A 21,518-nucleotide genomic window follows, 5' to 3' on the forward strand; every position below is an offset into this window, starting at 1 on the left:
GGCGGGGCCCGGTTGCCGGGAGCGAAACGTCACTTCCGTCTCCTGCCCTGAAGAGGCGGAAGCTGCTGCCTGAGGGAGCCCGTCGTTCTGGGAGCGTCGCCGAAGCATCTCTCGTGACGCGACGTTCGTGGGCGCCCAGCGGGGCAGAGGCGCTTCCGGGGCCCCGAGGCGGCTCTTCGCGGCGGCGGCGGCGGGTGAGGAGAAGTGGCTCTGCCCCCGGCGCCCTTCCTGCCCGCTTCCCGCGACAGTTCGAGGCCGGGGCGGGGGGTGGGGCTGTTATGGCGGGCGGCCTAATTCGGATGTGCTCGTTTGCAGCCCGCCTTTTCCCTTGACAGGGACCCAAGGCGGCTCACAGATAGGAAAAAGGGCAGCTAAAAACATGGGGGGGGGACGACGACGACAAAAACAACACGATCATGGGGGGCGGGAAGGATAGAGTTGCATAAAAAACATGTCCATAAGTTCCTAAGTGTATTGTACTGGCCAAAGGCCGTGACAGACTTGTAGCAGTAGCATTCATAAGATAAAGCAGAGGATATGAGCCAACATCCAAGATGAAAGAGAAGGAAGATAACAGACACAAGCAAGAGTAAATCTAGCTTGATTTCGGATTAAACCCCCAAATCACCAAAATAATGTACAAGCTATTTTATCTAACACCTTTTTCCTGATTCGTTTTGCAGCCAATGCATTGAGGACCGCTGTCTGTGTTACAAAGGTATTTACCGTTACATATGCAAATAAAGGGTCCAAAAGCAATCTCCTTCATCTCTATGTAAGGGGTAGGCCAACCGATAAGGAGTGATGCCTGAGGTTGACCACAAATGCAAAGTCTATCTGCCTATGGGATCTTTTTCTAGCTGTCATCCAAGACTGCAGTGGGCTAAAAACGTGGATAATTACAACAAAAACAGCATGGTATCAGCCCTTCCATTTTTATTTTATTTGACTCAATATTTCTATTCCGCTTTTCCAGCAACAACTGGAGGCTCAAAGTAGCTCACAGTAATTACAATGGGAGAAACCATTGTAAACACAATTAAAATAAAAGACAGCAGCGTATAAATAAAGCAGACAACAAGTTTCCTGGTGTGCACTGTAATCCAAAATGTTTGGAGGGCACCAGATTGGGGAAGGGTGGCTTGCACCCTTGTCGCTTCAGACAGCAGTGCCGCATATGACTACCGTAGATTCCGGCGTATTAGGTGACTGGGCGTATTAGACGACCCCCCCAAATTGGCAACTGCAATTTGGGGGTTTGTTTTATAAGCCCAGTCACGTAATACGCTGGGCAGCTCTGTGCCAGGAGAAAGCCGCCCTGCGCGGAGCAGAGCCCGCTGCCCGCTGCTGCTGCTTCCGAAGCAGAAGGGGGCGGGCTCCGCACCAGGCGGCTTTCTCCTGGTGGAGCCTGCAACAGCAGCAGCGGGCTGCGCTTCACGCAAGGAGAAAGCTTTCGCTGTTAGTAATAAAACAGGACCTTCAGTAAATCTACAAATTATTTAGGCTAATGTGTTTAAATATGTGTAATTTATTTATAATTGATGTCATGCTCAAACTGGTCTTGATGATGAGAGAACTGGTACTGACATTTTCAATGGGATCTCTTGATCAAGAGCTTATGAAGAAAAGCTGTTTTAATGAAAAGGCTATTAATAGAATAGGTTCTCATATTGTCATATTGTGATTAAATGTATTTATGATAGGTCCTTAATAATATGATTCAGCACTAGATGTAGCTAATGTGTAGCTAGAGCATATGTGAAATGTTTACATTTTCCTGAAACAATTTTTTTAATTAAAAGAATTGTATTGATATTACAATATGTCCTACTTATTTTGTTTTGCAGATTATGAGAACAATGGGTTAGGAGTTGAAATCTACCACATTCTAGGTGGGAGAATCTATTGCGTAGATGGCTGGTTGTGAAGATGAATCCCAATACACCATTTAGTGGACAGCCGCCTGGAGTTTTCCAGACTCCACCTGGCACTTCAGCAGGAATATTTCCAGTTCAGCCACCATTTCAGTTCAGTCAGCTTCCTGTCTTTGGGCACAACAGTGGTGGACTGTTAAAGAATCCAGGGTTTGCACCCCATTCTGACTTCACCATAACTTCAGGACTGCAACCTTCAGGGCAAGGTTTAGGATTTGGGCAACCCCCAGGATTTACCCAGCCTTTTTCCCTTGGACAAACAACTTCCTTTGTGACTTCTCTGCCAACTAGCTCTTCCATTGCTGGCAATCAAGGATTCAATTTTAATCCACCTACGAATCTTGGGGGTTCTCAGAATACTTCTAGCTTTGGAGCTACGTCTGGAGAAACTTCTGGCAGTAGTTTTGGGAGGCCACATTTCAGCTTCAAACCCCCCGAGAATGCTTTGTTTCAGCCTATCTTTGGCACTGGTTCAGAACAAGAGAAACTGCCAAATCAGATAACGCCAACTCCATTCACATTTTCCTTACCAGGTGCTAGTGGATCTGGAAGCGTAGCCCCCTTTGGTATTTCTCAAGAGAGCAGCAGTTCAAGTGTAAATACAAGCATCAGCTTTTCAAAACCAGCAAGCAGTAATACTTTAGTGCCTTCATTCAGTAGTCCTTTACCAAGCAAGATCACAGAGGATGATAAAAAAAGGCCAATAAGTCTCTTTGGAAACCCTGGTAGTTTTACCTCTTTTTCTAACTCATCTGTTGGCTCTTTGGGTCAAGTTAATAAAATAAGCAAACCAGAACATGAAGAATTGCTACCTTCAGGTGAGTCACTTCCCATCCTTAAGAAGGGAAAAAAGAGGAAAGAAGAGCAGGAGCCTTCTCCAAGAAGACATGATTATGATGCTGTGGATGAGCCAGAGCTGCTGGCAAGGAGCGAACATTCTTCTGTTAAGCCCCCAGTCAAGCTGAATCGGCCCCGTGGAGGTGGGCTCTTTAACAGAACATTGCAAGATATGCTGAAAAGCAATAAGAAGGAGTCCAAAATGGAAAGAGTTTCTCTAGAATCTGGAGAAATTGAGCAGACGAGTATGGCAGGGGGAACTCAGTCTGGTTTTGCAATGGTTAGGTCATCAGCAACAAAGAAAAAGGAAGAAAATAAGGCAGCACTGAAGGAAGGTAAGCATTAACCCCACCCCCAGCAAGAATTAGTATAATGAGAACATGGCAGTCACTTTTGATTTAAAACACATGCCACATGCTTTTGCTCAGCTGGGATGTGTTTTTGGACTGCGTTGATGCCTTTTGCTTTCCTCCATAGAAGACAGAGAGGTTGTGTCCGTACATATGTCCTCCCTCCCTCCGACTTTCACATGGTTGGACAGTAGCCTGGTTTACCGTGATCTGTCTTTTTCTCTTCCTCTGGCTCTGCTCATCCCTGGCCAGTGGGCAGTCCCTGGAAGGTTGCCCATTTTTTCTCTGTTTTGTTTGTTGTTTTACATTCATTATTCTGTGGTGTCTACTTAATAATAAATGCTTTTTTAAAAAAATCTACATTAATGTTTGATATAATGAAAGGCTGTTTCTCCCCTAAAGAGTCTACCATCTCCAACCCTTTGCGTCGAAATCAGAACAGGGGGAGCACAGAGAGCCTTGGAGGCTTGTCATCAAGTGACCTTACAGTCATCCAGTACAAAAATATTCCGGACCATCTAAATAACAGAAACGTTCTTGAGAATCACTTGAAGAAATTTATTCGATTCCAACGGATCCGTACCAATGTAAACAAAAAGCTGGCTATTGTACACTGTTTTGATCATGTGAGTTCTTAAATATTAATAGAAAATCAGAAGTGTTAAGCTTTTACATGCATAGTTTTTGTACAGATATGTGCTAATGTGGTGAAGCATGGGAAACAAATATAATAAATCATGATGATGATGATGATGATGATAATTTAGAATTATTCCCACTATAGCCTCTCGTTCTGGAAATTCATGGGTTGACAGATACACCTTTATAATATGGAAAATGTTGGTAGGAGGGTAATGTTAGCTGCACTCTAACTTAGGGCACAAGTCTTGTTGAAAGCAGTAGGATTTCAGGGTCTGTGACGACGAGATGCAAATATTGTGGGAATGACCAGCTCAAACATTTCCTGCAGTTGTTTATTGGCAAGTATTGTCTGTTGGTCTATATATTCATAGTAAAAATTGCAGCCTTCTCAATAGAAAAGTCCTGGGGAACAGTAGCAGTAATTTTCAACAAATTAAGACAGGAAAGCCTTGACAATACTAGTGTTTCAGAATGAATTTAGTTATTTCTGCAGACGCAGCACCTTAGAGACAAGAAATTGCACACCTTGCATAGAATGCAGAGGATTTATATTGGATGCATTCCTGAGTCTTGGCACTTGACTATCCATCTGTTAAGGGTGGCAAGTAGGTTCACAATGGGACACTGGGTTCAGGGATGCATTGGGATCACTTATCAGATGCAGTGGGAACTGGTTCACTTAATGAGGGGAAGCATGCTTTCCTAATGCCTTCCTAAAGAATATTTGGTAAAGTGGCAACGTGAACCTCGGTTTATACAAGGTGGACACATTTTGTGTCATTGAAGTGGCATTTGGACAGATGGTTCTTATAGAATTGTAGAGTTGGAAGGGACCCTGCGGAATAGCCTGGACACATAATACTGTTCTAAAAGGGCCATTGCAATACGCAACTTTTTAACATTCTTCTTCAAAATGTTCTCTGAAGGTTCCTTTTGTGAATGTTCCTCCTGTTCATTGTGAGGACATTTGTTCCACACAGTCATGGTTGGGTCTATTGCTTCTAACAGGAGGTGGTTTCTTGCATATTTGCAGTTCACCTTTACAGATTTTTGGCTATGTTTTATTCCTTGTGCGCTATTCTAATTGCTTTTCTGCTTAGTTGGCCCCTCCACTGGGTGCAGTGCTTTCTCTTAAGTGGGCATGTCAGCTATAGTTTATCTCGCACTGGGAGTGGGTCCTACCAGAGAAGAAGGTGGGAAGCTCTGTATAAGCCCTGCCTCCAAAGCCTATATGGGGGAATGGTCTTCACAAAGTTGTTATCCTGTCTCCAAAGAGAAGGGACACTCACGATAGGTGCAGTGTTTTGTTGACGAAGTTATCAGGTATGTGATATACCATTCTAACCTGAACTGGCCCTTCTACTGAATACTGTTTTTCAGGCATCTGCAGTTTTGGCTAAGAAGAAGGCAAAGGAGTTAAATAAAGAAATAGTGGCCTTTTGGCACAAGAAGAAAGCAAGTAAGTTACCTAATTGTATACTTGTAAAATGCCTGCTAGTGGGTTGGGTTTATGTTTCAGAGGGAGGGTCCTCTGCAGTCATGCATTGTACTGCTCTGAAGCGCAGCAGAGGCCACCATGGAGAGGGGCTGCTCTGGGGTGGCACCCTTCTTTTGGGGTGCTCTCTACTTCTTGCTTTGAGTGCCTTTTTGTTTCCCCAAACTTTCTGCCCTTTCACTTTGGTTGATGAGTTTTGCTTGGATCCTGCTTTCTCAGCCCCCCCCCCCCGAGCTTTAATGTATTAGACGAAAATCCAAGCCCTGCCTCTGGCACAGCAGTACTTTATGGAGCCACAGGGCCAGGCCACATCCATGGCTAGGGTGCAAAGTGTGTCATGGGGATGGGGGTGGCCACAGCAAGATCACTCCAGCAGCTTGGTCGAAATGAACCTTCCACTATAATTTATTCCATGGAAACTCATTTTTAGAACTGTGTAAGTTTCATAAAAAGGGACAAGGGGAATCCAGAAAAAAAGTGAAAATCTGATAGAAGCATGGTATAAAGGAGTGCCCCATATTTGGCTTAGATGTGACTGGGTAGATGCCAGTAAACTGATCAGTAAAATGCTTCAGAAGCAAAGTGGTACAATGCACTTCAGTGCCAATAAAATCAATAGGGCTGTGTTAGCGGCTTTTGATACCATCTACCATAACTTCCTTCTGGACCGTCTAGAGGAGTTGGGACCTGGAGGCACGGTCATACAGTGGTTCCGCTCCTTCCTCCTGGTCCGTGTTCAGAAAGTGGTGTTGGGGGATGAGTGTTCAGACCCCTGGGCTCTCACTTGTGGGGTGCCTCAGGGTTCTGTCCTCTCCCCCATGATTTTCAACATCTACATGAAGCCACTGGGAGGGATCATCGGGGTTTGGGCTGGGTGTTCATCAGTATGCAGATGATACCCAGCTCTACCTCTCTTTCAAATCAGAACAAGTGAAGGTGATGAAGGTCCTGTGTGAGTGTCGAGATGGTTGGAGGATGGATGGCGGCTAACAGATTGAGGCTGAATCCTGACAAGACAGAAGTACTGTTTTGTGGGGACAGGAGGCGGGCAGGTGTAGAGGACTCCCTGGTCCTCTGCGGGGTAACTGTGCCCTTGAATGACCAGGTGCGCAGCCTGGGAGTCATTCTGGACTCACAGCTGTCCATGGAGGTGCAGGTCAATTCTGTGTCCAGGGCAGCTGTTTACCAGCTCCATCTGGTACGCAGCCTGAGACCCTATCTGCTCACAGACTGTCTTGCCAGAGTGGTGCATGCTCTAGTTATCTCCCACTTGGACTACTGCAATGCACACTATGTGGGGCTACCTTTGAAGGTGGCCCGGAAACTACAATTAATCCAAAATGTGGCAGCTAGACTAGTGACTGGGAGCGGCTGCCGAGACCACATAACACCAGTCTTGAAGGATCTACATTGGCTCCCAGTACATTTCTGAGCATAATTCAAAGTGTTGGTGCTGACCTTTAAAGCCTTAAACGGCCTTGGCCCAGTATACCTGAAGGAGCTTCTCCACCCCCCGAGGGCCTTCTGGCGGTTCCCTTACTGCGAGAAGTGAAATTACAGGGAATCAGGCAGAGGGCCTTCTTGGTAGTGGCGCCCGCCCTGTGGAACGCCTCCCACCAGATGTCAAAGGATAAAACAACTACCAGACTTTTAGAAGACATCTGAAGGCAACCCTGTTTAGGGAAGCTTTTAATATCTGAAGGACTATTGTATTTTAATATTTGGTTGGAAGCCGCCCATCTGGCTGGGTATTAGTATTAGTATTATTTCTAGTAAGAGTTGGTTCATTGGTTGCGTATGAATAAAAGGTCCCATGTTTGATCACTTGGTTTAATCTCTAGTCTTCTATGTCATTCAATTTGCAAAGGTCCTAATAAGAAAGACTATTCCTCTAAGGAGCAGAAGGCAGACGAAAGTGAAGGGAGGCAGGCCAGTGAACAACTGAGTCATCAGCATTCTCCACTTAGCAAGTCCTTAATCCGTTCCACTGGTAGCGGAAACTTGTCAAACAAAAGGTATGTGTCCATCAGTAGAGTCTTTCTATAAGAATTAATGTACTGTAATGCATCGGTCGTAAGTACTGTTATTGTTAGATCAGAAATAGGTAATCTGTGGCCCTCCAGAGGTTGTTGGACTACAACTCCCATCAGCCCCAGCTGAAATGACTAGTGTTCTGGGATAATGGGAGTTGGGAGTCCTGCAGCATCAGGAGGGCCACAGGTTCTTCATCTCTGATTTAGAGAGAGAGAGAGAAGTTTCAAACAGGAAAATCTAGTTCTGTTATGTAGTGGCAGTTTGAATATAAGGGCAATTCATGTAGAGTAGATTTTAGAATGGTGTCATTGAAGTCATTGCACTTGATGTCGTCCACTGCAGGCAGAAGGATCAGCAAAGGACATAACAAAACAAAAGATGTGACAGTCAACATAGGTTCCAGGTTGACCCATGAGGCCGTTCCCCACAAACCACACCCACCTGCCACATACCTGACCTGTTCCTTTGCAAGTGAAGTCTCCTGTTAGCACTGAGCTTGCCTGTTCCATTTGGAAAAGGCTTGCATTCAAATCACCTCATTTTCAGAGTTGTTGGAAACAGAGCAAGCCTCTTGGAAGACATGGTCCAGGCACCAGTCAACTGACTGGTGCTGGGAGCACACCTTCAAAGGAGGTTGCTGTAACTGTCGCTTACAGCAAATCCCCTTTGAACTTTGGCAGTTGTCAAGCGACAGGTGGGTGGTGTTGCCCTCCCAATCAAAGGTGGCCTGTGAAAGGATTAGGATCTGAAGATCTGGTCTGCCAGCCGGATCCAGTTCCATGCCCCATACCCTTGTGTTCTGTGCAGTTTACATGCTCAACATGTCAGGCTGTTATGGGGAACTGGAGACTTCTGTCTCCTTCCTTTCCACTCAGTTGAGGAATGTGAACTTGTTTTAAAATGTCCTTCTTTTGGTTATAGTTCTCCAGCTAAGAAGCAAGGCCTTAAAAAGTCTCTGCAGTTTGAAGCCTATGCCTTTGACTCGGGTTCTGAAGGCCATGGTCCAGAGATTTTTGAAGCCTCGGCATCCTCTCTTAGCAGCCTTGTGGGCCTAGTGGCTGAGACCTCTGAGGACAAATATCGTGTTCTAGACCAGAGAGATAAAATCATGCGGCAAGGTAAGAGTTTATGAATTTGGATTGAAAAAATGTCTGGGATACATACAGGGCTGTCCAGGTGATTCACATCCACAGTGTGAGTGGGTGTGAAGGCATCACACAGCTGTGTAAATATCACCACAAAACAGTCATAGGGGAGTACGGGAAAACATTGAATTGATTCAGCCTGCACATAATCTAAATCTCCTGGGATCATATTTAGGATTTAATTGACAAATCAGTTAGTTGACTAATATAATTTAACTGACTAATTAGTTAACAATATTAAAGAAGTACTCCATGTTAGTCTTACATGCTGTATAAATATCAATTTTTCCCGAAGACTGAAGGTATGGAACTAAAATATTTCCTTTGGGGTGGGGTGGGGAGCAAAAAAATGAAGATACTGAAAACTGTTAACATAGTAACAACACAATCCTAACCATGCGTACTCAGAAACATGCCCTATTGAATATGGGACTTACTCCCATGTAAATGGGGTTAGGATTGCAGCCTAAATTAGAACGCCCAAAGATATTTAGCAATTTCCTATAAACCCTTTCCTCATGTTCTCTCCATACATTCCTTCAGCATGTGGAAGGTGTGTGTGTGTGTCTGTGTCTGTGTCTGTGTCTGTGTCCGTGTCCCCATTCTCCGCATGTTCGACAAGGTGAGAAGGCTCTCTGTGCTTACAACTAAATGCCCATAAGGAGTTTCTCCCAATCAAGGGAGTCGGCCTCCTTGGTCTGTGGTGACCTGGAAGTCTTATGCCTGGAACAGTTATGCCTGGTAGGTGGGGGTGCTGTCAGTAGTGACAAATCTGCTCCACCTCAGGTGAATGGAATACTGGAAGAAGGCTACAGTCTCAGCTCAAGCAGCTGTGACAGATGACCATCCAACCTCTGCTTAAGAGCCCCCAAGGAAGGAGAGTCCACAACCTACCCAGGGAGCCTGTTCCATGTTCAACAGCTCTTACTGTCAGAAAGTTTTTCCTGATTTTGAGTTGGAATCTCCTTTCTTGTAACTTGAAGCCATTGGTTCGAGTCCTACCCACCAGAGCAGGAGAAAACAAGCTTGCTCCTTACAGTATTGAAGCTGTGCAGATCACCTGTATTCTGCTCAAGTATATTATTAATTTGTTTGGTAAAAGAATGTGTTTTTTTGAAATGGAAAATTTTCCATGGGAAAACTTTTGGGGGGAGAAAGTTTTCCATCCCACAACATTATCATAGAGAAGGGTCTCCCAGAGGGTTCCCTGTGCATGTAAATGGAGTGTCACTTTAAAAGAGGAAAACATAGCTAGATCCTGGCCATTATAAAGGCTGGTTCATTCTTAGAAACTCTATAAAAAGGATTCCCCCCCCTCCCCAGTTAGATGATCATTTGTACCAAGTTAACATTTTTTCATGATAAATGCAGAAGATCCCCCCGGGGCAGAGGCAGACTATTGAAACTTTGATTTCTTTCTTTTTAAGCTCGAGTAAAACAAATAGATCTTGGCAAAGCTAAAACATTCGTTGGCACATGCCCAGACATGTGTCCAGAAAAAGAGCGTTATATGAGAGAGACGAGGAACCAGCTTAGTATCTTTGAAGTGGTCCCAGGAACTGACAAGGTAGTATTGAACAAACACTTTTTGTATTAAGGTACTGCTACCAAGGCCAATACCAAGAACAACTTGGCCACTTATTTATTATAGTTGCATACTTACGGAAATAAAACTTTGTAAATTACACCTCCCCTCCCCCCCCCCAATCAGCTTAACTTGGATTGAGGCCTAGAAGAGCATGGAAGCTAAGGACTGTTGATTGGAGGTGAAAAATGAGGGAGGGAAAATTGGCCTGATCAGTCCCATAGCGGCGGCTTGTATCCTGTGCTTTCTGCATGTATTCCCAGGTGGATATAAGTAAAGTGGTGCAAACCAGCCATAGTTAAGTTTAACAAACCTTTGGTTTCATGTTATCTGAAAATATTGACAGAAGTCATTTAACTTCCTTAGTGAAGATTGAGAGTGATTGGTTAAAAAGATTTAAACAATGGCAAAAATATTTTTCAGTCTCATCTTGCCTGGCACATGGACCATACCTGCAGAGGTGTTGCTGCTGCTGTTATTGCTGTCATCCTTAAGAATTTATTTTGTTTTCTCTCTGAGGTTGACCATGCAGCAGCAATAAAGGAGTACAGCAGGTCTTCAGCAGACCAGGAGGAACCTTTACCACATGAGCTGAGGCCTTCAGAGGTGTTGAGTATGACCATGGACTACTTAGTGACGCAAATTATGGATAAAGGAGAAGGAAACTACCGGGAGTGGTACGATTTTGTATGGGATAGAACTCGTGGAATAAGGAAGGTAACCACTTTGGGATGAAGCCCTTAGATTTGACAGGATGCAAGCTAGACTCATCCAAATTATTGATTAGACATCTGTGAATGAAAAAGGAATCCTGAAGTTGCCAACGGGGTGCTGTTTCATATTTCACTTTGGGTGGAGGGTGAAAGACTTGGGTGGCTAGGAGGGTACAGGGTTTAAAGGGCTGCTCTTTCATATGCACAGAATTGAGTTGCAGGCAGAGGATCTTCAGATCATTCGTTGTGCTTCTTTTTTTTATCTCATGGCGGTAGCAGTGTGGTTAGCACATCCCAGGCAAGCAGCTTTGTTTATTTAAAGAATATATTTGTATCTTTGGTATGTTTACAACAGTTAGTTACTAGATTTGTAGCACTTAAGTTCGTTAGAGTTTTAGATGCTTCTGTGGCCATGTCATAAATGGTATGGTATGGAATGAAACAAATAGAACCAGCACAAACACCTGTAGGAGCAAAATGAAGCCACAAAAGTATGTAAATTCTTAGAGGACTTACAATAATAGCCTCCTGCATTTCTGCCATTTCCCTCTTGGACTTAGTGAGGCTGAAATACAAAGTTTCCTCCTCTCAATCTAGAGAAGCTTGCCTTGTGCCTCCGGTAATGACATTTCAGCACCAGGCCTCAACTCTGTCCATTAGCATTGTTGATGTTTTATTTTCGCCTCTGCAAAATAATGGTAACTTGGCCCGTTTTAGCCTGAATTTTCTTGGATTGATTGTTGGGGTTTTGATTTGAGCCTGTCTGTATTAGATTTTGTGGCTGAATTTTGTTGTGCTACTGGTGGATTGGGTTTATTGAGTCAGTAAAACTCAGTAAAACCATGTGCATTTTTATTTTGTCTTACTTGGTGTTGCCTAGAGAGAATTCTTAGTAGGTGACTCATAAATGGACTACAAACAAATAAAACCCCCAAATATAGTATCTTTCATATGCTCAACTCTGCTATCTTGCATGCTGTGTATTCCCATTCTAGAGTTTCCCCTCCACCTTTCCAGCATATGTCTCCCAGTGGGACTCATTTTGCCTGCCTTGCAGAGAATATTGAGGTCTCATTTTCTTGTATTTTATTCATTCCATCTTTTATTTTGTTCATCACATCCGTGCTGCTTCCACTTGTTTCCTTTATGCTTCTCCCCGCCCCCCAACATGTATGACCTGATGCTTCTAAACTTCTGTCACCAGATTAAAATAAGGTGAGCTCTCTAGGGCAGCCTTTCTCAGTCTTGGGTCCCCAGATGTTCTTGAACCACAACTCCCATCTTCTCTGACCGCTGGCCATGCTGGCTCGGAATGATGGAAACTATAGTTCAATAGCTTCTAGGGACCCAAGGTTGAGAAAGACTGCTCTAGGGTATGCCACCTAGCCTCATAAACTCTCAAGAGTTTTGGTCTAGGATCATAGCAGTTGTGCCAGGATGTCTACACATAGCTGTATATGACAAAGCATTGTCTTGGCTTTGAGACTTGTGCAGTCTTTAAAAGGTGCGACATGAAGCATATAAGTAGAATTGAATATCTGAGTTCTTGTGCTCTTACATTTTGCCAGGATATAACCCAACAACATCTCTGCTGCCCTGTAACTGTTTCCTTGATGGAGAAATGTACCCGTTTTCATATCCACTGTTCCCACCATTTATGTGAAGAGCCAATGTCTTCTTTTGATGCCAAAATCAACAATGAGAACATGACTAAATGCCTCCAGAGCCTGAAGGAAATGTATCAGGACCTTGCAATCAAGGGTATTTACTGCAAGAGTGAAGCAGAATTCAGAGGATATAATGTTCTCCTGAATCTCAACAAGGGGGATATTCTCAGGTAAGTCTTAAAATAGTTACAGGATTGATTTCACCTCTTCCCTTGCCATTATTTGTAAAATTGGTATACAAATGCAAAGGAACGTGAAGTACTCACTGTTAAGGTGTAAGACTATCATTCTGTGATAATTGCTGTAAAATTGAAGTTGGAAAATAGCTAAGCCCACCCAATCTAATATTTGTCCAGAGCCAACTATCCACCAGTTATTTTACTTTTTGTCCTATGCAAGTATATTGTTTCTAGTCAAGTGTTAACAATGAATTATGGTCTGCCTCTGATAGGAATGGCGAACCCTTTTCCTCTAAAGGGCTACTGACCAACAATAAAAGCCAATCAGAGCAGAGCCATGGGTGGATTGAGACACTACCTGTTGTCTCTTTCTGTAGCCCCCTTCCAAAGCAGCCACTTCCTCTTCCATCTCCTGATTGTCTAGCTGTGTGTGCTGCATGTGCCATTGAAGTTTTCAGGAATTGGGCATTTGCTTGCATATTTACAAGTGGCTGAAAGATTTTCATTTGCCATGTTTCCTGAGGTATACAGCTGTCTGGGGTACTGTGCCAGAGTGCCTCATGCCCTTGGGAGCGCTCATGTTACGCTCCCCACCCCCAAAAGGAAAAACCTTTGCCTAGGCAAGCACCCCGTCCCTGAAAACTGCAATGGCAAAAAAGAAAGAGAGCTTTATAAGTGATCAGGTCAGGTTCATGATGCATTTGAAGAGAAATCTCTGTCAGCATTATTTCTTTCAATGCTTAAAAAGACAAGGACAACCTCCTCCCCTCCAGCTGACCTGTTTTTGTGCTTGGCTTCTCTCTAAATAGCTGTTCTTGATCCTCATATCTTGAGCCTCTTGTTCAGTGTGCTCTAAACACAGTGGCACTGATATTCTTCCTTCTTGGAGGAATCAAGGATTTTGCTTTCAGTTCATTCGAATAAATCAGATTTAGAAGTAAAGTCAGATCCATGTTCACAAACCTGCAGCTAGACTTTGGCAAGGATATGCTCTGCAAAGACGTGCAAAAACATAATGTACAGTGGTGCCTTGCAAGACGAAATTAATTTGTTCTGCGAGTTTTTTCGTCTTGTGAATTTTTTCGTCTTGCGAAGCACCAATGTGTATTGACGGTTTCCCGTAGGAATGCATTGGCGGTTTTTAAAAAAAGGCGCAAGACGTTTCGTCTTGCGAAGCAAGCCCATAGGGAAATCTGTCTTGCGAAGCAACTCAGAAAACGAAAAACTCTTTCGTCTTGCGAGTTTTTCGTCTTCCGAGGCATTTGTCTTGCGAGGTACCACTGTATTTTGACTCCTGAACTTCTTTAAAGACTGACAGATGCATTAAAATATATGCCTTCATCAATTTCAGCCCACTTCCTTAGATGGATATAGAATAAAAAGAGAATACTAAACCGTGTGACCAAAAGGCTGAGAGAAGCCCTTGCACCTCAATCCCTCTTGGCCACGAGATTAACAATTATTCTCTTGATTCCTATGTGTGCTCCTGTCCCAACCAAGGATAGCTCTTCATGCTTCTGATTAAATGGACTGCATTGGTTTGGCTACCTCTAGTATTAGTTAAAATTAATAATTTAAGTAAGTAGTGTTTTTCACATACATAGAAGTTGAAATAAATGTTTGAATACTTCATCTGCAGCAAGGGGGTCTTCAATTTAAATGCATGATACTATTCATGGATTTTAAGCCTAAGGCCCTGTGTGTTTTTACTTTCTGCATTTTTGTGTTCAACAGAGGTAGCTTCCATCATTAGCAGTGAAGTAAGAAAATCGTGTCCCTCTTTGTCTCAACAGAGAAGTGCAACAGTTTCGTCCAGATGTCCGAAACTCCACTGAAGTTAGATTTGCAGTTCAAGCCTTTGCGGCTTTGAACAGCAATAACTTTGTAAGGTTTTTCAAACTTGTGCAAACAGCTTCTTACCTGAATGCATGCTTGTTACACTGCTACTTCAGCCAGGTAAGAAATGGCATTTAACTAAGAAAATACTGAGGAAGGGAAAACCCATATTTTGCATTTCTTATCATCCTAAAATATATTGTCAGTGGGTGTTTGGTGGTTTTTTGTTTTTGTTTTAACATTGCAAATACCCAAGATAGTATGGTGTTAGGCTTGTAGGTCACAGAATGTATCACTTTGGGGTACAATTCCAAGACCCAGGCTTCCCCGGGTGTGTGAGAGGGGGCCACTTCCATGACTCTGAGCACTTGAGGACACCTTGGCTGCCCCTTTGCTGTAAAACTGACAATCTTGCATTGTTAAGGCCTTTGGCCAGAAGATTCTGCAACAGGTGATAACAGTGAATTTGTTCCCTTACCCTGCTGGCCAAGAACGGAAATTTGATTTACTTTGAGGGGTTTTTCTGCCAGGACAGCAGGCAAACCCTCTTCAGGCCTGTATTCATTATCTGAGGTGCAGTGTATTCTCTTGGTTTCCACAGTAATTTGGTGTTGATAGGGATGCCACTGAAATATTTCCTGTCCTATTTTCTCTTTAGTTTTTCATTAAATGTAGCTTGTTCCCATTGGAATGGCTTACGTCTGCCTTCTACTGGAAGGTGAATCTACAGTATTTTTCGCCCTATAGGGCACACTTTTTCCCCTTCAAAAATGAAGGGGAAATGTGTGTGCGTCCTATGGGGCAAATACAGGCTTTCGCTGAAGCCTGGAAAGCGAGAGGGGTCGGTGCGCAGAGCTTCCTGCACTCTGAAGCCTGGGGCGAGCTAAAGAGCGTTCCTGGGCTTCGCGCCGCTCTCCATAAGCCTGGGGAGACCGGTGCGGCTCCCTAGGCTTGCGGATAGCAGGCTGTTCTGGGGGCTGGGGTCGGGGGAAGCTCGGGCTTCCCCCGCGCCAGCCTCATGCCTGGGGGGGAAATATTTTTTTTTCTTTATTCCCCCCCCCCCCCAAAAAAAAAAACTAGGTGCGTCCTATGGGGTGAAAAATACAGTACCTTTTTTTTCTTTTGGCTTGACTGCTAACCAGAAATAAATTACATTGTAAGCCTAATTTCCCATTTACATTTGTTGAAGTACAGTATTTATATTTACAAACCATTGTGCAGGATTCAACTAATGAGTCACAGCTTGCGCAGTGGGGTTCCCCCCCATCTCTGCCCCCAAATTGGTTCGGGTGTCAAGAGAACCCTTGCAACCGTACCTGAAGACAGGGAGAGGGAGATTGTTCCTTTTGGGGAGCCGAAATGCTTTGTTTGATGGAATGATTGCTTTAGTGCAATGCTGAATTCCTCCCATGGTGTTCTAAGGTTTAGTACTCCTGGGGGTTCAAAACATGTTGAAAGAATCACCTGCTGCAATTTGGGAAAAGTTGGTATGTTGGAGCCTCAAACAAAATTGGTTAAGGTATATAAAGTGAAAAGAAAAGCACCAATAAACGCAACCTTCTCTTCCTTGTCATTGCGAAACATTTTATGTATCTTTGTTAATTTTTAAATTTTTAATGGGAGCTTATAAAATATTTTTCAGATTCGTAGAGATGCTTTAAGGTCTCTCAATATTGCTTATACTGTGAGCACTCAGAGGTCCACCATCTTTCCTCTCGATAATGTGGTCCGCATGCTGCTGTTTAAAGACTTTGAAGAGGCAACTGATTTTATAAGTTACTATGGCTTGAGTGTTTCTGATGGGTAAGTGTTAGATAGAGTTCAAGGAGCCTTGGTTTATCCAAGAGCTTTTATGAAAACTGTGGTGCAAAGGCTTTAACAGAGAAAGATGGATTTTAGTGACTGAAGCCAGCATCTCCTTCAGAAGGGTCAGTTCCCTGCATTAACCTCCTGTGTCCCACACATATCACAAAGTGGAAAGAATAAAATCTTTACATTAAAAGTGTGGTCCTAACTTGACTTAGAGCTTCTCCCTTTTCCATTGTTAAACACCTCTCTAATAACCTACAAGTGTAACTGCTTTTATGGTTGTATTAGAGGGTTCTTGGGCCTTTGACTGTAATCTTGACTGAAGTTGAACCAGAAAACAGTGGTAATGGCTGGAATCTGGGCATCACAATGGCATTCTCCTTTAATGGAGTTAAGATCCAGAACCGTCTGGTTTCATCTCTTTGCTCAAAAATAAGGAAGCTTGTGTCAAGCCCATGAACCATCTAGTTCAGGGGTAAGGAAACTTTTTAGCTCTGCGGACCAGTCTCCTGTCCAAATCCCTTGCGCTTGCAAAGACCACCTGCTGCTGATCTGTTCAGGCACCAATTTGGAGATTGAAAGGATCAGTGCTGGCCGGGGTGGGGAGCTTTGCAATGAAGGCTTGGTAATCCAGTGGAGCTTCAAAAGAGGGGCACGGGGGAGCTCCTGGACCATGGAAGAATTCTGTGCCTGCCCACTTTCCTGCTGCCCCTGCTGCTAGGCTCAGCAACAGAAGAGAGCCTGGGTTTTACCATTCTTCTCTTGCTTACAGTTGTAGCAGTGGCAGTAGTGGGAGGGGGGCAAGGAATAGAAATAATTCTTTCTCCTCTTTGTTCTTCCCTGCTGCTACGGTGGTAAGCATGCTGGTAGAGAGAAGCTGTCCCCTCCTTGGGCAAGGGGCACTCCGACTGCCCATCCTCCAGCCCACCAGCCGATGGGCGTTTGGGAGCAAGCCTTGTTCCAGCACAAAGGAGCAATCAGAAGCCCACTTGTTCCTTTGAAGCCCCACCCTTACCTGCTGCACAGCCGATGTCATGCATTATGCCACGTGCAAGGGGGCGGGCAGGGCTTGGCTTTCCCAAAGTAGCCTCCCGAGTTTGTTCTGCAGGGCAGAGGTTCCCCACCCCTGATCTAGTTGTGCATGCTAGATATATTTGCAAACCTCCATGTAGAAATCTTTGGCCTCAGGATCATTTGGCATGTGTTTTGTATTTCATTTTACAGTTTCGTGGAGTTGAATCGGTCTGCTTTTCTGGAACCAGAAAGCTTGCCCAAGCCAAAGAAATCCCTGTTTGTTGGGCAGAAGCTAACTGCTTCCGTTGGGGAAATTGTCAGTGGGGGAGTTTTACCACCTGTGATTCGCCACATACCTTTGTGTAGCTTTAACGCACAGAACAAATACACAGGGGAGAGTGCTGCAGTGGACTTGGCCAGCAGTAGTCAGAAAGCCAGTGTTGAGGCGACAGGTAAGCCAGAACTCACACACCCAGGATAGGGTGCGAAACTGTGCTCTTGAGTTGAAGGAGAATTATGTCATGGAAAAAAGCATATATGTGTGTTTTAAATTTGGTTTATTTTTCAACTTTTCAGCTTTTGCATTTGGCAGAACAGTTTAAAGTAGTATTGAGTGATTAATAATAGAATTTGAAAATAGGACCTGAGCATTAAAATAGTTTATTTGTATCCTTGACTTAATTTGTTAAGTATTTGATGTCTGTAAAAATCCTATAGACACCAGAGCTTGCACAGGAAGGTTTCTGCATGCAGAGCATGTCCCCATTGAGTTCTGGGTCCTTCCAATCAGAATTGGCTCTTTTGAAGAAAAAAGTGGTTATCAGTGTTATTAAGATTGCGGTTTACCTTTCTAAGCAGCTCTTCCCTTTTAGCAGCTGGATATTGTATCTCTTGGTTTCACCCACAGAAGCAAGAGCAGAAGACAGTAGTGGAGACCTGGAAGTCCTTCGAGCTCAGCCTCCGTTGTTGCTTTTACCACTCGTACCGGCACCTTTGCCTTCTGCTACAGGGTCCACTTTTCGGCCAATTTCACAACCTTCTCTTCCTCCTCCTCCTCCTCCCAAGCCTCAGCCTGTTTACAGTGATATGGTGAGGAGCTTCAGAAAATACATTCTACTTCTGTTTTGCTGTCACACAGTTCTTAAAAATGAGGAACGATACTTTATAAAGTCTTCTATTTTAATGTAAGTGTTTGTGGTGTAATTTCTAAAAGAGAAATGTGATGCAGGTACCACATAGGATGCTATAATTAACAATTTGGCAAGATAGATACAGATGGTGTTTGGTATAATGGGATTATGACAAAGGGCTGCGCTGACCAACAATGAAATTTATGGGAAGATCATCAAGGATAATATATAGTAATTTAAAAGGATGATGTTCAGTAGTATAAAAGTGTGTATGGTCATTTCAATTTAATTTAAACTAGCAAGAAATAAATAAATATGTATGGGGAAGGCCTTAGGGGGCTGACAGCCTCTAGTATAATGCAGCTACAATAGAGGCAAGTGCAGTCTTGAATGTCTTAGGCAAGACCTTTCCTGTCAGAATGGGGAGCCAGTGTGGTGTAGTGGTTAAGAGCGGTAGTCTCGTAATCTGGGGAACCGGGTTCGCATCTCCGCTCCTCCACATGCAGCTGCTGGGTGACCTTGGGCCAGTCACACTTCTTTGAAGTCTCTCAGCCCCACTCACCTCACAGAGTGTTTGTTGTGGGGGAGGAAGGGAAAGGAGAATGTTAGCCGCTTTGAGACTCCTGAAAGGGAGTGAAAGGCGGGATATCAAATCCAAACTCTTCTTCTTCTACTACTAATAAACTCACAATGCAGATTTGGAAATTTTGTGTGGCAACAGTCATTCAGATCCAGCAGCAACAAATTTAAGCTTGAGGAAGCCTAGCTTGGATCATTGCAGGGATTAAGAACGTCCTCTGTCAGTGGAGGTTGAAAGTGCAATTACCAGTTTGGGACTGAAGGCTGCGCAGCAGAATTTGGGGTAAATTACTTCGTTAAAGGATTTTGTCTAATAGACCCAACTGCTGTAATCTGAAGGGACCGTATTTTTCCGTCTATAAGATGCCTCCATGTATAAGATGCCCCCTGTTTTTGGGGACTCCAAATTAAGAAAATGGGGAGGATATATATAAAGAAATGCATAAGTAACATTTAAAAAAAAAAAAAGATTTTAGTTGTTTCACAGAAGGTCAAATTTAAGGCAATAATTGAACTAAATGACTCTGACACGCCTCCTAGTTCTGATCATGAGCCTAAAGTGTGATTAATACAACCTTTCCCTGTAGAGTGCATATTATTTGCTGTTCTGTTCACATTTCTGAATTTTAAGAATGACCTATCATGCAGTAATACCATTTGGTTTTGCTTTTCAGAATGGAATGTTTTGAGTGTCGGATGCTAATTGCCAGTTCTTTCTTGTTCCCAGGACATTGCCGAAGTGGTTGAAGACCTTGTGCATGATGTGCTAGAAGGCGAATGCAGAGAAATTGGCTCCACAGGAGCATCCTATATACAGACAGCAATATGGTAAATGCACTAATGCTGCACTCAGTGTTATTTGAAGACATTCCGAGGAAGCCATTGCTATAGCCAATCCATCTCAGCATACAGTAACGTAAGAAGAGTCCTGCTAGATCAGGCCAGAGGCCCAACTAGTCCACTGGTCTTCAGCTTGTGGGCTCCAGCCTGGTCCAGAGTTGGGCACAACAGGAGCGCAACCACCATGCAGATATATGGTAAAAGATTCAGAAACGGGATCCCAAATGCATGTTTGAGTTAAAAGTGGGTTCTGGGTCTGAAAAGGTTGAAGAGACCTCTTTTAGTCCAACATCCTATTCTCACAGTGGCCAACAGCTTGCAGAAATAGTTTGGATACTGTTTAGTCAGTGAAGGCCAACTGTCAAACTGGGCAGCTTTATTCATTTCACAAAAATTGATGATTGACAGCAGTGGCATGTTCTCCTCTCTCTCTTACGTGTAAACACGTTACTTGCCAAATCAGGTTGGCATACTGGCTGTTGCAAACAACTGTGAAGTATTACCTGGAGGTTGTTTAAAACCCAGCTTGGAACACCCAGAAATAAATGAACTGCCACATGGGGGAAATCACCAGTAACCATATTGCATTAATAATAATAATAAATTTTATTTATACTCTGCCCTCCCCAGCCAAGGCCGGGCTCAGGGCGGATAACAACCAAACCAATAATAAAAACAAGTTGAATGACTATAACTTAAAAACAAGATTAAAATACAACATTAAAACATTAAAATGCAGCCTCATCACAGGAGGAGAAAGGAAAAAAGAAAGAAGGGGAGGGAATAAAATTGACTCCAAGCCAAAGGCCAGGTGGAACAACTCTGTCTTACAGGCCCTGCGGAAAGAAATCAGATCCTGCAGGGCCCTGGTCTCATGAGACAGAGCGTTCCACCAGGCTGGAGCCAGTGTTGAAAAGCCCTGGCTCTGGTTGAGGCTAATCTGACTTCCTTAGGGCCCGGGACCTCTAGGGTGTTGCTGTTTATGGACCTTAAGGTCCTCCGTGGGGCATAGTCTCTACTTTCTTGAAAACAGGACAGGAGAGCAGGCAGGGAAAGGTTAATCTATGCCTGACTGAGGGCAGGGCCTGCAAGTTTGATACACCTCCTGAAAAGGAAGCTCCTCTCATATTAAGCACATGACTTCAACCATATGAGGACACAACTCATAGCATGCAATAGTAAAGTTAATTCTGGAAGAGCACTAATGAACAAACCATCTAAATGATGTGGGAGGGGTACATCCTGGAGAAGGGCCCTAGAGCACCTGTACTGCATGCAGAAGGTCCTGTCTTCAGTGTCCAGCATCTGCAGGTGGTACTGGGAATGTCCCCTGTCTGAAGTTCTGTTGTTGAACAACTGTCAGCTTCAGCTCTCATGGCCAACAGCCAGGGGCAATGGGGGTTGTAGTTCATCAACATCTGGAGGGCCACAAGATGCCCATCCCTGGTTTAGACAATACTGATAAAGTTCCTGTGTTCCTACTTTCCACTTTGGGTTATGGTGTAGGAGAGGAGTAGGAAAGGAATATTCAAAAGCAGTGTCATCCCAGAAAGGGTCAGGAGAATGGCATATTTCAATAACCGGATGAAGGATCCCCTTGACTAATATAATTTTGTAACATTGCGTAACATTAAGTGGTAGAACAGGTGGCTGTGCCGAATGTGTCTTCTGGTGGAGCATGGTGCTTCAAGCTGTGGAAAGAGCAGATGTGGGCAGTCAGTCATCTTGT

General features: G+C 43.9%; 1 protein-coding gene across 3 annotated transcripts in view; it reads left to right on the plus strand.

The window, feature by feature from the left end:
* Positions 1-24: 24 nt before the first annotated feature.
* The window catches only part of MCM3AP (minichromosome maintenance complex component 3 associated protein), a 43,874-nt gene continuing 22,380 nt past the window's right edge, over positions 25-21,518 (plus strand). Inside the window, exons 1-14 of one of the 3 annotated variants that reach the window (XM_083400518.1) lie at positions 25-194; positions 1,848-3,106; positions 3,524-3,747; positions 5,144-5,222; positions 7,126-7,273; positions 8,214-8,410; positions 9,865-10,004; positions 10,542-10,739; positions 12,304-12,572; positions 14,375-14,537; positions 16,060-16,220; positions 17,451-17,692; positions 18,148-18,329; positions 19,677-19,777. In XM_083400518.1, coding sequence (XP_083256644.1) covers positions 1,930-3,106; positions 3,524-3,747; positions 5,144-5,222; positions 7,126-7,273; positions 8,214-8,410; positions 9,865-10,004; positions 10,542-10,739; positions 12,304-12,572; positions 14,375-14,537; positions 16,060-16,220; positions 17,451-17,692; positions 18,148-18,329; positions 19,677-19,777 — 3,281 coding nt within the window. In that variant the 5' untranslated portion in view covers positions 25-194; positions 1,848-1,929. Of the gene's footprint in view, positions 919-1,847; positions 3,107-3,523; positions 3,748-5,143; positions 5,223-7,125; positions 7,274-8,213; positions 8,411-9,864; positions 10,005-10,541; positions 10,740-12,303; positions 12,573-14,374; positions 14,538-16,059; positions 16,221-17,450; positions 17,693-18,147; positions 18,330-19,676; positions 19,778-21,518 lie in introns of all 3 variants that reach the window. The other 2 variants (XM_083400519.1, XM_083400520.1) reach the window with 2 other exon arrangements.

The sequence above is a fragment of the Podarcis tiliguerta genome, assembly GCF_965153285.1.
Source record: "Podarcis tiliguerta genome assembly, chromosome: 1".
NCBI lineage: Eukaryota > Metazoa > Chordata > Lepidosauria > Squamata > Lacertidae > Podarcis > Podarcis tiliguerta.